Consider the following 12556-nt stretch of genomic DNA (forward strand, 5'->3'; position numbering starts at 1 on the left):
ATGAATTTATTTATTACACATATAATTTTACTATTTAGATGAAATCAAATTAATTCTCGACTGAATATTTGATGCTTCAGAATATGGAACATTTTCAGTGTTTTTCCAGAATTGATTGAAGCTTAGATTTTATGATTGTCAGTGCTGAGGCTTTCAAGTTACATGAATACTTAGTACAAAGTAGTGGTATGATTTAGGATCATTTCAAAAATTGTCCGAAATCCTGACCTAAGCCTAATTAAAAATTCATTTGACAACTTTTCTGTGAAGCTCAAGTTAACAACTCCAATAGCAGTGTTTGCAAGCGAACATTCTAACACAATACAATCCAAACAGAGTAATTTTGTACTTATGTGCTGAGTCAGTGGTGGTGTGTGACGTGGTGTAGAGTATTTAGAAGAATTAGGTAATGCTCAACTCTGGCAGATATCAATTGCTGGATCGTGGAGGGACAATGCCTCACCCCTGAGGAGGTCCTCTGTATGTTCAGCTTCGAGTGCTGCAGTAGGATGAGACATGTCCCATGCAAGCCCCGCTCGAGAGCTGCAGAAAACGCAGGCTAGAGCAGCTGACTGCAGAAGCAGGCGGCTTGGGAGATGCACTTTCCCTGTGTCTGTTATTTGCCCAGTGTTGATGATTTCCTACTCCTGCTTCCTTTACTATATCTGGGCTACAGAGAGCCCTTTAAAGTAGACAGACGACTTCAAGTGGTCTGAATGCTTGCATGCTCCCACTGTGGCTGCCGAGCTGGGGGAGGGTGTTTGCATTCAGCACACCATGTGGGGGTTTCAGTGGATTCCGAAAGAGTAAATTCAAATGGACTTTATGGTAATAAAGTCCATTATTTATTAGAATAAGAAAGGAGACAGCTGATTTTGTGATATTTTACCCACCTGGACTCATCTATCCAGAGCACAGCTGAGCACCAAGAACTTATAAAAAGTAATTCAAGCCACCAAAATAGACAGCGTGAAGGCTTTATTCACAGATGCAGCCATTCATGGCCTGTCTACACTTGTCTCGAAGCTCTGGACATCTGGTTTCTAAACTGATCTGTGGGTTTTTAAGCTGAAAATTCAAAGAAGAGGAGGAATGAAGTATAAAAAGAAATGCCTTGGTAATGGCATGATTGACGTGACAGCGAATGGTATGATTAACATGACAGCGAGCACTTTTAAAGGGGAAGAGGAGACACATTCAGAAAGCATCGCCATCTGCTTCATTGGGCAGGGTGGGGTGTTTGCAGGGTGTGGTGTTGGAACTCCACAGCTTGAATTGTGTATTTGGTGACTTCTGTGCACCCAAGAGTGGACACTTCTGTGCCCAGCCTGGTGATAGCCTCTAGATAGAAAGATCAGCTGCAGCCTTCTGCTTTTAGGAGAAGGGGAAGTGTCTCTGTCAATTCTAGAGTTTTGGAAGTTGCTTACAGTGCACTTCCTGTTAACTGAGGTAATATTGTATCCTTCTGGGGTCTTTGATGAAATTGAAGAACAGATAGTTATAGTTATACTTTTCCTTATTTATGATAAAAGATAAATTAGATATAAAACTTGAGGCTCACAAATATAGGGAAGATGATAGTGTTTTCCTTAATTTGCCAAATGTAAATGAACTAAATACTGTAACTATAATTCTTGTTTGACAACTGTTTTGTTGTATGTAATCTTGCCATTTAAAGTTAAAACCTTCCTTTTTTATTTGGATGGAAAAGGGGAGGTGATGTGGGCTTTCCCTCTGTATGCTGTGAATATGTCTTATTACCCTTGGCTAAGAAAGAAGCTACTTTGGGCCTGTGGCAGGGCAGAATAGAGCAAGGCAGGAATTCCAAGAAGAGATAGAAGAGAAAAAGAATGTGGGGTCCGGGAGATGCCTTGTGACTGCCTAAGGAGACAGATGCCCCAGAACCTTACCAGTAAACCACAAGCCTCATGGTAAAATATAAAATAGGAATGGGTTAATTTAAGATGTGAGAGTTAGTTAATAAGAAGCCTAAGCTAATAGGCCAAGCAGTGTTGCAATTAATATAGTTTCTGTGAATTATTTGGGCCTAGGCAGCTGGGAACGAGCAAGCAGCTTCCACCTACAGAGGAGCATATTTGTATTAATATGGCTAAGGCTGAGGGGCTGAGGATATGCCTCACTCAGTCAGTGAAGTGCCTGCTGTGCAAAGCATGAGGACACAGGTTCAGATCCCGGCCATGCATGTAGAAATGCTAGGTAACAGTGTGCTTCTGAAACCCATGGTGAGGGTAACAGACACGGGCAGATCCCTGAGGGGCCATTGGCCATCCTGGTGGAATGAGTGAGCCCCAGGCTCAGTAAAGTATCCCACAAGGTTTGGGGTGTTTAAGGTTTACGCCTGACACCGACCTCTGGCCTTCACTTTAAGCCTCTGCCGCTGCTCTGTGAAAGATGTCACTCAATTCTGATTCACCAAAAGACTGACATTGTTTTCCTGAATAGGAAAAGCACATAGGTAGGGAATCTCAACTTGTGTTATAAAAAAAGTTGCCATTACTTTATTAGCAGTAAGTTTTGTAGCATTTTATAAATAATGTTTTATGTCTGGTACTCATTTATAAAAATATTGGCTTGCTGCTCTCCAGAAACACATCTGAGTGCACATCTGTAGCACTCCATGTCTGCACCTCTCCTTTGCAATGTATGACATTATCATTTAATTTTCTGGAGCTCAATTTGCTGAACATAAAGCCTGTTGTTGTGTTTACAGCTCCTTGGACATAGAGGTTCCCAGTAAAAGTTTATTGGGTGACTAATAATGAGACAAATTATACCAAACTTTCTAATTACTCCTTTATTAACCATATAAATACTTTTCACAGTCTTTCTCCCTGTTTTCGAGTACATACTAAAACTTTTATAGGGTTTAAATCGCATTTGACTGGAACTGTCAGAGCATATGGTGCCTTCCCTGGCTTTGTCGTTCTGGCCTGAGCTTCAGGGCAGGTGCTGTGTCCCATGGTCATGTTGTTGGCTTCAGCTAAGCTCTCAGGGTTGGGTGAGTCTCCGGCAGACTGTGCTCACTCTGTCGTTGGATCCAGGTGACGGTGGAAGAGGTCATGACCACAACTGCATACCTGGACCTTTTCCTGCGCAGCATCTCTGAGCCAGCACTCCTGGAGATCTTCCTCCGCTTCATCCTGCTGCACCAGCATGAAAATGTCCACATCCTGGACACGCTCACCAGCCGAATCAACACCCCCTTTCGGGTAAGGAGAGCTTCTGGGGAAGGATGGGTTCAACTCAGATTCCAAAAGGGAACTGTTTGGGGAAGGAAATTGTGAATATTTCCTCCCTCCCTTTCCACTTTGTCCTGCAGCTGTTACTCTCTGTCTATTTGAGTAGAGATGATTTGATAACGTTTTTCCCTATCAGGTGTCCCTTTGTTAGGGAGGGGGCACTATGTCACTCCCCACCCCCAATTTTCTCAATTTGTCTATGTTGATGCTTTCTTCTGTGGAACTGGCAGAATGTACCTCTGAAGGAACAAGATTTTGAGAACGTTAAGACTTAGGTGCAGGGAAAGCCAGGAACCTGGAGGACCAGGGCCAGAGGTAGCAAATCTCTCTCTGTGGTGTTTTGAAGTGAAAGTCTGGGAAATTGAGGAGTTAGGTTTTCATTCTAACATTTAGAGCCCACTCAGCTTCGAAGATCCAACACTAAGAGCAGCACTCCCCACCACAGCCCTTCTTCAAAGACTGTCTTGTTTTAATTGCCACCATTGTTTTAAAAGTAAAAGATAAAAATCTAACATCAGTCTATCTTTGAGTTTATAGTGTATGTGTGTTAAATGTTTAAAAATAATATCAGAGAGAGGGAGAAGGGAGAATAGAATTGCATAGGATACTATTCCTGTAGTTTGTTTGAATTAACTTAGTTTGAGTCTGGAATGGAATTTGATAACTTTCCTGGAAAAACAATAGCCAGGAGGCAGGCACCATAGCACAGGTCTGTAATGTAGTACTTCAGAGACAGAGGCAGACAGTTTGCAAACCTGGGGGCTAGCTTGGGCTACATAGCAGGGCCTTGTCCCAATTGAATAAAAAAAGTGTGAAAAAATTAAGGAAATAAAAGTGTCATACTAGAAAAAAAATAATCTCATTGGATGATTCACCTGATAGCACCAAGTTCCACAAGCTAAACCAAACAAGGCTCAGTGAGTTTAAAAGAACTGAAGCCATGTGTATTGTCTGATTACAGCAAATTTAAATTAAAAACATCGACAGAAATTTGAGAAATCCATAAATAGGTAGATGTATTATACATAGTTCAAGCAACATACTCATAAATATCTAGAAGATCAAGAAATTACAAGCGAAAGGATACATTGTTTTGAGATTCTACATTATGGATGAACCTTGGAGATATTACAGTAAGGAGCAAAAAGATATTACAGCCAGTAACAAAAACATAAACTCCTTGATTTTATTTGTCTGCGGTAGATAGATAGAAACAGGCAAGCTTATAAAAACAGAGAGGAGAATGATAGTTCACAGACACAGTGAACCAGGAAGAGTGGGACTTCCTGAAGCTGAGCTAGGTTATCTGTGAACTCTGAACTAAAATGTAACAGTGAAACTGTTACAGAGAAACTGTTACAGTGTAACTGTTCATAGTGAAACTGTTACATAGTGAAACTGTTACATAGTAAAACTGTTACATAGTGAAACTGTTACAGTGAAACTGTTATGTAACAGTGAAAGTGTTCCCTGAAGAAAAGGAGTAAGGTAAGAGTGTGTCTGCTAAATATTTAAGAAGAATGCCTCCATTTATATAATTAATCAAATAATGACCCAGATAATTATAAAGCTGCATGCTTTTTAGATAGCACGATCTTATATGCAAATCAAACAAACAAACAAAAAAAACCAACAACAAAAAAATCTAAGGGATATGCTGAAAAGAACTATTAGAACCCATAACGAGGTTGGCAAGGCTGCAAAAATATAATTTCATGTAAAAATCTGCTTTATTTTATACAATAGTGAGTGTTTTAATACCTCATTTCCTGTTGCTGTGATAAAATTTTCTGACAAAGACAGCTACTTACAGGAGGCAAGGGTTGCTGTAGCTTACATGTCAGACTAGAGTCCTTTCTGGTGGTGATCTCAGGCAGCAGCAACTGAAGCAACTAGTCACATCATAGTCAGGGACACAGAGGGATGGCTGGATGGCTGGACGTTGGGGCCCACGATTAAAATGGGTGTTCCAACATCAGTCAAAGTTGTTAAGATAACCCCCACAGGCATGCCCAGAGGTCTGTCTCCCAGGTGATTTTAGATTCTGTCACTTTGGCAATCAACATTAACCTTCTCAGTGTGCAATCTAAAAATCAAATTAAGGTATCAGTCACATTTGTAATAGTATCAGAAATAACACACATACACATATATATGGAAGACATTTGTATGCTCATAGACTGGAAGACTTATTCCTACTTTACGTGATCAACATTAACTCAAAATGAATCAAAGACTTGAAGTTGAGAGAAAATCGTTGTAGTCTTGGCAATGGTTTCTAAGACATGCTGCCAAAAACACAAGCAACCAAGAAAACATTAGACAAACTGGGCACATTCAAGATGGAGATCTTTAGTGTTCTGAGGATCTAAGGACTGAAAACCAAGTGCACTGGGTAGTGTAAGCCTGCATCCTAGCATTGTGGAAACTGAGGCAGGAGTCTTACAAGTTGGAATCTGGCCTGGGTTACATAGCAAGACCCCATTTCAAAGATGAATCTAAATTAAGGCCCAGTAAGATGCCTCGGTGGGTAGAGGCTCTCTGGGCAAAGCTGGTGACCTGTGTTCAATCCACAAAATACACATAAAGAGACTCTACCAGGCTGTCCTGTGACCTCCACATGTGCACAGTGGTATATGTGCACACACACACATTATGCACACATACAAGATAATAATAGTTTCAAAGAACAAAGAAGTCGCACAATTTTTTACTCATTTGTTTTTTTGAGACAAGATTTCTCTGTGTAGTCCAAGCTGTCCCGAAACTCACTCTGTAGACCAGACTGGCCTCGAACTCAGAGATCCTCCTGCCTCTGCCTCCTGAACACTGGGACTAAAGGCGTGCACCACAAAAATTGAAAGGACAATCCACAGAATGGTTGGAGACATGTAGATCGTATAAAATACTTGTGCATAGAATAAAGGACTCCTGTAGCTCAGTTATTGAAAGTAACATGCTCTGCCAAGTGCCTTTACAGAGATTGACAGGGGTTACTATGGCAATAGATAAGCAGGATACCTATTTGAGAAAAGGAAGAGTTGGGTGCTGTATTGTGAGGGACAACAGAAAGGTTTCCCACGGAGAGGTGATGCCAGGCTAAATCTTAGAGGAGGCAGGAAAAGGCGTTCTAGTTAAGGGTGTAACACGTGCCTTGACTTGGAAGGGAACAGGCTGTGTTGCTTATGACTAACTACAGGTCTGTCACCATCCTGAGCAAAGGGGGTGTTTGGAGCCAGTCACATACAGCTATTTCTTTACAGATCTTTTGTTGGCTTTAAGTTCACTCTGCCTAGAAGACAAACTAGCATTTACTACAAAGAATAGGAGTCTCACTTAGTTAAATGGCCTTGGAGATTGATAATAGCTTGGGACACAGAAGCTACAGTGATTTTTATAATTGAGTGTCTCCCGTATTTGGTAGTTCATCATTCCTTGTAGCAATTAGAGGTTGAAAGAATTCATGTGTTTGTAAAAAAAAAATTAATTATTTTTTTGAGTGAGCTCCTTAAAGAAGTAAAATTTCACACTTGGAGTACTATAGGAAATAGAACCAAAGAGAAAAATTTGCTTCGACACCAAGAGAGATACAGAGTCCTAAACTCCAAACTCTGAAGAGAGCTGGTCAGGTGTTAGGCCCTTTGCTACGAGCCTTCTTTTGTAAATAACCAGTGTTGGATTTGAAGACAACTTAGAAAGACAAATTGTCTGAAGGGGAATTAGGGAAGATGGTGTGTGTCAGATGTCAGGAGTTGAAGGGGCCCATTTGTAGCATCTGGATCTGTGATTCACAATATGAACACTGGCATTTCCCAGGCAGCCATTAGGTTTCTAGCCTGCTCCTCCCCGGGGGAGCTGATGTTCTCAATGCATCTTTCCTGGTGGTGAAGTGCAGTTTATGGGAACTGCTGGGGTAGAGAGGCCATTTTGTCCTGCGGTTCTGATGTGTCACCTGTTGGGAGCGGAGTCATCATCCTGACATCTGAGACTCACTGTGTCCATTGCTCTCCAGCTTTGTGTGGTATCCCTGGCCTTGTTCCGAACTCTCATCGGTTTGCACTGTGAAGATGTGATGTTGCAGCTGGTTTTAAGGTGAGTGTCCATTGTTTGTTCTTGCTAAAGACATTCCCTCTGTAGTGTTACTGTTTTGTTTCTCTTTGATAATGTAAATGAAGTAAGGACCATGCCTCTAAGAAAGAAAATTATTAAGAAAGCCAATTTAATTTTTTGGTGTTGTCTCACCCAAAGTTAATTTTGTTTTATTATGAAAAGTTTTTAGTAGGGGCATTTGTATTGTGTTATGAATGTGTTCTTGGAAACAATAATAAGAATGTTAGAAAATTTTGCTAGTATTAAAATTCTTTGGGGTCACGGCCAGACTTTGTTCTCCTTGGCTACTCTTTGTTGTTTGTGCTCTTAAGGGACGCTTGTTATTAAAAAACAACTTTTTTCAAATATACAACACTTGGATATAGTTTTTAGTAACATTACAATGTGACTGTCCAGTCTGTGAGCATGGAACAGAGATAGTCAGGGCTCAGGACTAGATGGCAAAGTCATCCTCCAGTAATGTGGGGACAGCGTGGAGCAGATAGTCAGGGCTCAGCACTCGATGGCAAAACCATCTTCCAGTAACGTGGGGATAGCGTGGAACAGAGATAGTCAGGGCTCAGCACTCGATGGCAAAGTCACACCCCGGTAACGTGGGGGAAGCTCTGAGGATGCTGCTATTGGAGGATGGGCACCACAGTGATGCTCAGATGCTCTGAGTGTGGTGATTAGCTTCAGCAGCCCTCAGCCCTGCCTTATCCCCTCTCCACCTGCCCATGGGACCCTGCTTCCATGCAGGAAAATGACTGTGTTCCTTGGTAACATATGGTTTGGTCCTGAATCCTCACGCAGTATTCCAGAAGCACCAGGCTGGTCCCTGGTCATTGTTTTTCCTCCTTTTTTTCTGAACTCAAACCCTAAATCCTGTAATGTACCCACCTGTAATGAGACCCACCCTCATTACATTAATATGAGAGAGAGAGAGAGAGAGAGAGAGAGAGAGAGAGAGAGAGAGAGAGAGAGAGAGAGAGAGAGAGAGCGCTGTGGAGGGGCCCAGTGTACCACCAGAGTTGGACCGTCACTGGCTGGAGGGATGGTTGTTATGAGTATAGCATCCTACAAAAGGGGAATTAAAGCTGAGTCTTGAAAAACTAGGTGGCACCCTCTGGAGGGCCTGACAGATTGTTGCTTTATGGGAGACTATCATTTATAAGATTTTAAAGTAAAACAGTGTTTTTGAACTTTTAGGGTTTAAATCAGGTCATCAGTAACTAATCTTAAGGCATTAGCAGAGAACAAATCCGATCATAAGGACACAGCTGGTAGTCTGTTTTAAAAGGATTACTTCAGCTCCCCAGCAAGTCTCTACCATCAGACAGAATGCATTAGCAGGGCCTGAATGAAATCCAGCAGAACAACTTGGCAAAGCATTTTTTTTCTTTATTGCTCAGAACCAGGCTCTTTCTCAAGGTGGGCAAAGCCTTGATTGCATTTGAATGTTAAATTCCTAAATGCTGCTTCGTTGATGGCAGGGAAAACAGCTGTGTTTGCGGTATCCCTGAAATGGCAGTGTCCCTGGCCAGGTCTGAGATCCATTGCTTTCCCACTGTGGGTCACCAAGGTCTGGCCAGGCTAGAGTGACAGGTTGGCTTGCTGATGACCTTTACAATGTGAGCCCTGACCACTTTCTGCTCACAGTATTCAAATCTGTACTCAGCAATGGTGTTAAACATGGTTGTATCTGAGAGCCGGACCTGGACCTTATGAAGAGAGAAATGAGCTTGTGTTTGAATGTTCACATGTCCAAGTCATGTCTAGTCATTTCTGTGACATCCCAGAAGGTGCCTGCAGGACATGATGCTGTTACTAGCTCTGAATGGAAGAAGAGGGAGATGCCAGACTTGAGGTTAGAGACAACTTGACCAGCTGGCCCTAGGTTCTCTGGCTGGCTATATTTTCCACAGGGATGGTGGTGCTAACATAGTAACACAATTGCTCTTTTCTGAGCACTTCCTCCATTCCCAGCTCGACTTCCTGGAATACCAGAGGACCAGAGGGGCCTGTGCAGGAGACCCCTGGCTCCCGCCCCTCCCCCTGAGTCTGCAGGTCTACTTGCCCCACTTCTGGAACATGGTGCCTCATAGGATTTTTGACAGGACCAATTGTGGAGACATCCATGAAAGCATTTTGAAAGAATGCAGGGTCTTGTCTACACCTAACAGAGGGTGACTTTCTAGAAGATACATGTTAAACTCATAAAAATAATGTCTTTCTGATTTAGAATCTGTCCCTGAAGCAAGGAAACAAAAACCTTATTTGTCTAGTCATTTTAAAGTTTGTTTGAGAGGATGTAAAAATAGATTGTAATCTCTACTTTCACTTTTGCCTGCTGTGTGGTTGCTTGTGCATGATAAGCTGGGAGGCCTGAGAGTCCATGCGGCCGTGCAGGCTGTGTGGACCTCCTGAAGAAGTTGTTATATGGAAATAAATCAGCGTATCTCTATCTGTTGTAACTTGAGTGCTCTTAAATATCGATTCTATTCTGTTCTTAACCATCCATGTTTCTCCTTTGGCAAAGTGTCAGAAGGGTAAATTGAGATGAGAGATTCCCAAACGGAGGATAGTTCAGTGAGCAGAAAACCCAGGACAAATTGTCCACTTCCTGTGTGTGCAACTGTGGAGTTCAAGGGCAGACAGGAAGTACTAACAGGTAGTGGCACAGCAGACCCCTCTGCTCCGGGAATTTCCCAGTTCCTGTGAAAATCAATTGATTATACCTTGGTTACCACTTCTGAATGTTCCTATTAGGGTGTTTTTGTTTTTGTTTTGTTTTGTTTTTGATCAGGTTTGTGAGCCCTGTTGCCTGGTGTGTCCAGATAAGAGCAGTTTTAGTTGAAGATAGTCTGTGTACATTTCAGGAACACTTCGATCTTGCAGAGGAGTTGGGGGTCGGTGCAGAGCTGGGCAGCCAGAGGTGGGGAGGAGAAACATGGCCAGACTTTGGTGAGCAGTTAGGCTCTTTTGAGGCTCACTGATCGCATTGTAGTTCTTTGTCTATGGGAACCTGCTTCAGCTCATCGTCTACTTCATAGGCAGCAGAGCAGTGTGTGTCTTTATCACCACTGCTTAGTCACTGACTGCTTTGGGTAGTGGTTTACCTCTTAAAAACATGTTCATTGAGAATACCATATGTGTACATGATGTATTTTGATCCTATCTCCCCCTGACGCCTCCTTCCACTCCACTTACCTTTAATTCAAAGGTAAGAAGACTCCCATGTCTTCCAAACATTAGGTCATTGTTTTTGGTGAAAGGTTGAAGAGGCTTGAGGAAGTAATGAAAACGTGTGTGTAAATGTAATATAGACAGCATTTTTCATTCCTGCTATATTGGGAAATGACATAATCTGAACATTTAAAGACAGGATTTCTTAACCTGTGAACTGCGTGTAGTGGTGTAGACCTGCCTGCAATCCCAGGACTCAGGAAGCTGGGGGAAGATGAAAAACATAGCATTTCAGTTAGTCAGTTAACACACACATCTGTAATTATTACTTCTGAATTTAAATAAAATCTCCAAACAAGATTACGTACCATATAGTCAAAAGATGGTTTAATAAAAAATACCTATACTAAATGCTTACTTGATTTTTCTGTTAGCAACAACCACATGATCTTGCTATTTATCATTTGAGAAGCTTTTAGCATATATTCTGATCCCAATCATTGTCTCAAAAAGATGGAAGGGCTCCCAGTCGTCCCATCCTTGATTGCCCTGAAGAGCTGGGGCAGCTGGATTACCTGTGTCTCCTTACCCTCAATTTAAAAATCCGTCAGAACAACAGTTGCTGGAACCCTTGGGGTTCATAGGGGTGTCTGTCCCCATTTCCACTCCTTTGCTTTACCCAACGGGGACCTCCCTTCATTGGATTCATTCAAGAGGACATTCTCAGCTTCTGCTGAGAACAGGTCTTTTTAAAGTTGTACATTGTCAACTCTTCTAAAAGAATTTCAAGGTGTTCGCTGGGTGGTATTTGATAAATAGCTGTGTTAGCTTTGATCCACTGTTCCATTTTTTTAAAAAAAATACTTCAAACAAAGAGTAGAAGCATGTTTATTAGTTTAAGTCATGAAATATGACTGGTATGAGCTGCAAACAGGCATTGAGTTCGTGCAGTCTGTGAAAACACTGTTGATTCTATGAATAATTAATGAACCAAGTGCACATACAGTAAGTCCCCTGTAAGCTGCATTGCTGTAGGCCTTTCCGGCCTGGAGAAGAAGAGTTCACATCAGCGCTGTGGGATATTTTTCCCTGCCTCCATCCATCCTTGCACTTCATATCAGACCTTGGCCCTCTGGGAAACAGCAGCCATTACCTCGCCGAGCCAGAACTCTTATGAACATTCACGGGCATGTCTTTCTCCTGCCGTTATCACGTGGTGTCTGCTATGGTAGCTTCCCTCTCTGACCCTTTTTCTGGGTGCTGCCTTACTTCTCTTATATCCCAGCCCCTGGCTGTCTGTGCCTGACTTCCCCTGCTCTCCTCCTCACCCAGCTGCCCTAGTCATCCCATCCTCAATTGCCCTGAGGAGCTGGGGCAGCCGGATTACCTGTGATGCTCTCTGAGTTCCAGCTGGGCTATGTTCAGACAGAGGGGGGAAATGTCTCTCATCACCCTGATTACTAAGACATCTCAGTTCACAGAGCCCCTTTGAGAAAGGATGTCCGTATTTTCCACCTGCACCACCCATCCTTCCTCCTGCAAGGCTCGGACACAGGTCTCCAAGGAGTCTGAACGAATCCATCTTCCCGGTACTTCCTTCCCACCTTGCTCCTCTTTCTCCTTGTTGCTTTTAAGAAACGGCTTAGGAAAGCAGATGCTGCCACACCAGAGGTCTGGCTCTTAGAAACAGCAGTGTGTGTTCCCATGAGGGTGGAGAGAGCGAGGAAAGAGATGAGACTCTCTTACCGAGCTACACTAGGAATATAAAGTACTCAAGAAATGGTTTGATTCAGGGAGAGTGGCAAGTGTGTGTTTCAGACCCAGAGAGTGCTCTTGAAGTGACCACTTAGAGTGGATCGAGGGGATTGAATGTTTCTCTCCTCCACTCGGGCTCCGTGCAGCAGATGGGCCATTAGAACAAACAGGTTTCTTCATTGGGATCAGTGGGAGATGTGGGAACCAGTCCATGATTATAGGTCCCTCGACACACCCTGTGAGTTGTTCATCTCATCTTTTCACGG

At 42.7% G+C, this 12556-nt stretch overlaps 1 protein-coding gene across 2 annotated transcripts in view; it reads left to right on the forward strand.

Moving 5' to 3' along the window:
* Positions 1–12556, forward strand: part of Fhip1a (FHF complex subunit HOOK interacting protein 1A) — a 202380-nt gene that overhangs the window by 169604 nt on the left and 20220 nt on the right. For both annotated transcript variants that reach the window (XM_057757374.1, XM_057757373.1), the window contains 2 exons: positions 3063–3230; positions 7273–7352. In XM_057757374.1, the coding sequence (XP_057613357.1) occupies positions 3063–3230; positions 7273–7352 (248 nt within the window). The remainder of the gene's footprint in view (positions 1–3062; positions 3231–7272; positions 7353–12556) is intronic.

The sequence above is a fragment of the Chionomys nivalis genome, chromosome 24, assembly GCF_950005125.1.
Source record: "Chionomys nivalis chromosome 24, mChiNiv1.1, whole genome shotgun sequence".
Classification (NCBI taxonomy): Eukaryota; Metazoa; Chordata; class Mammalia; order Rodentia; family Cricetidae; genus Chionomys; species Chionomys nivalis.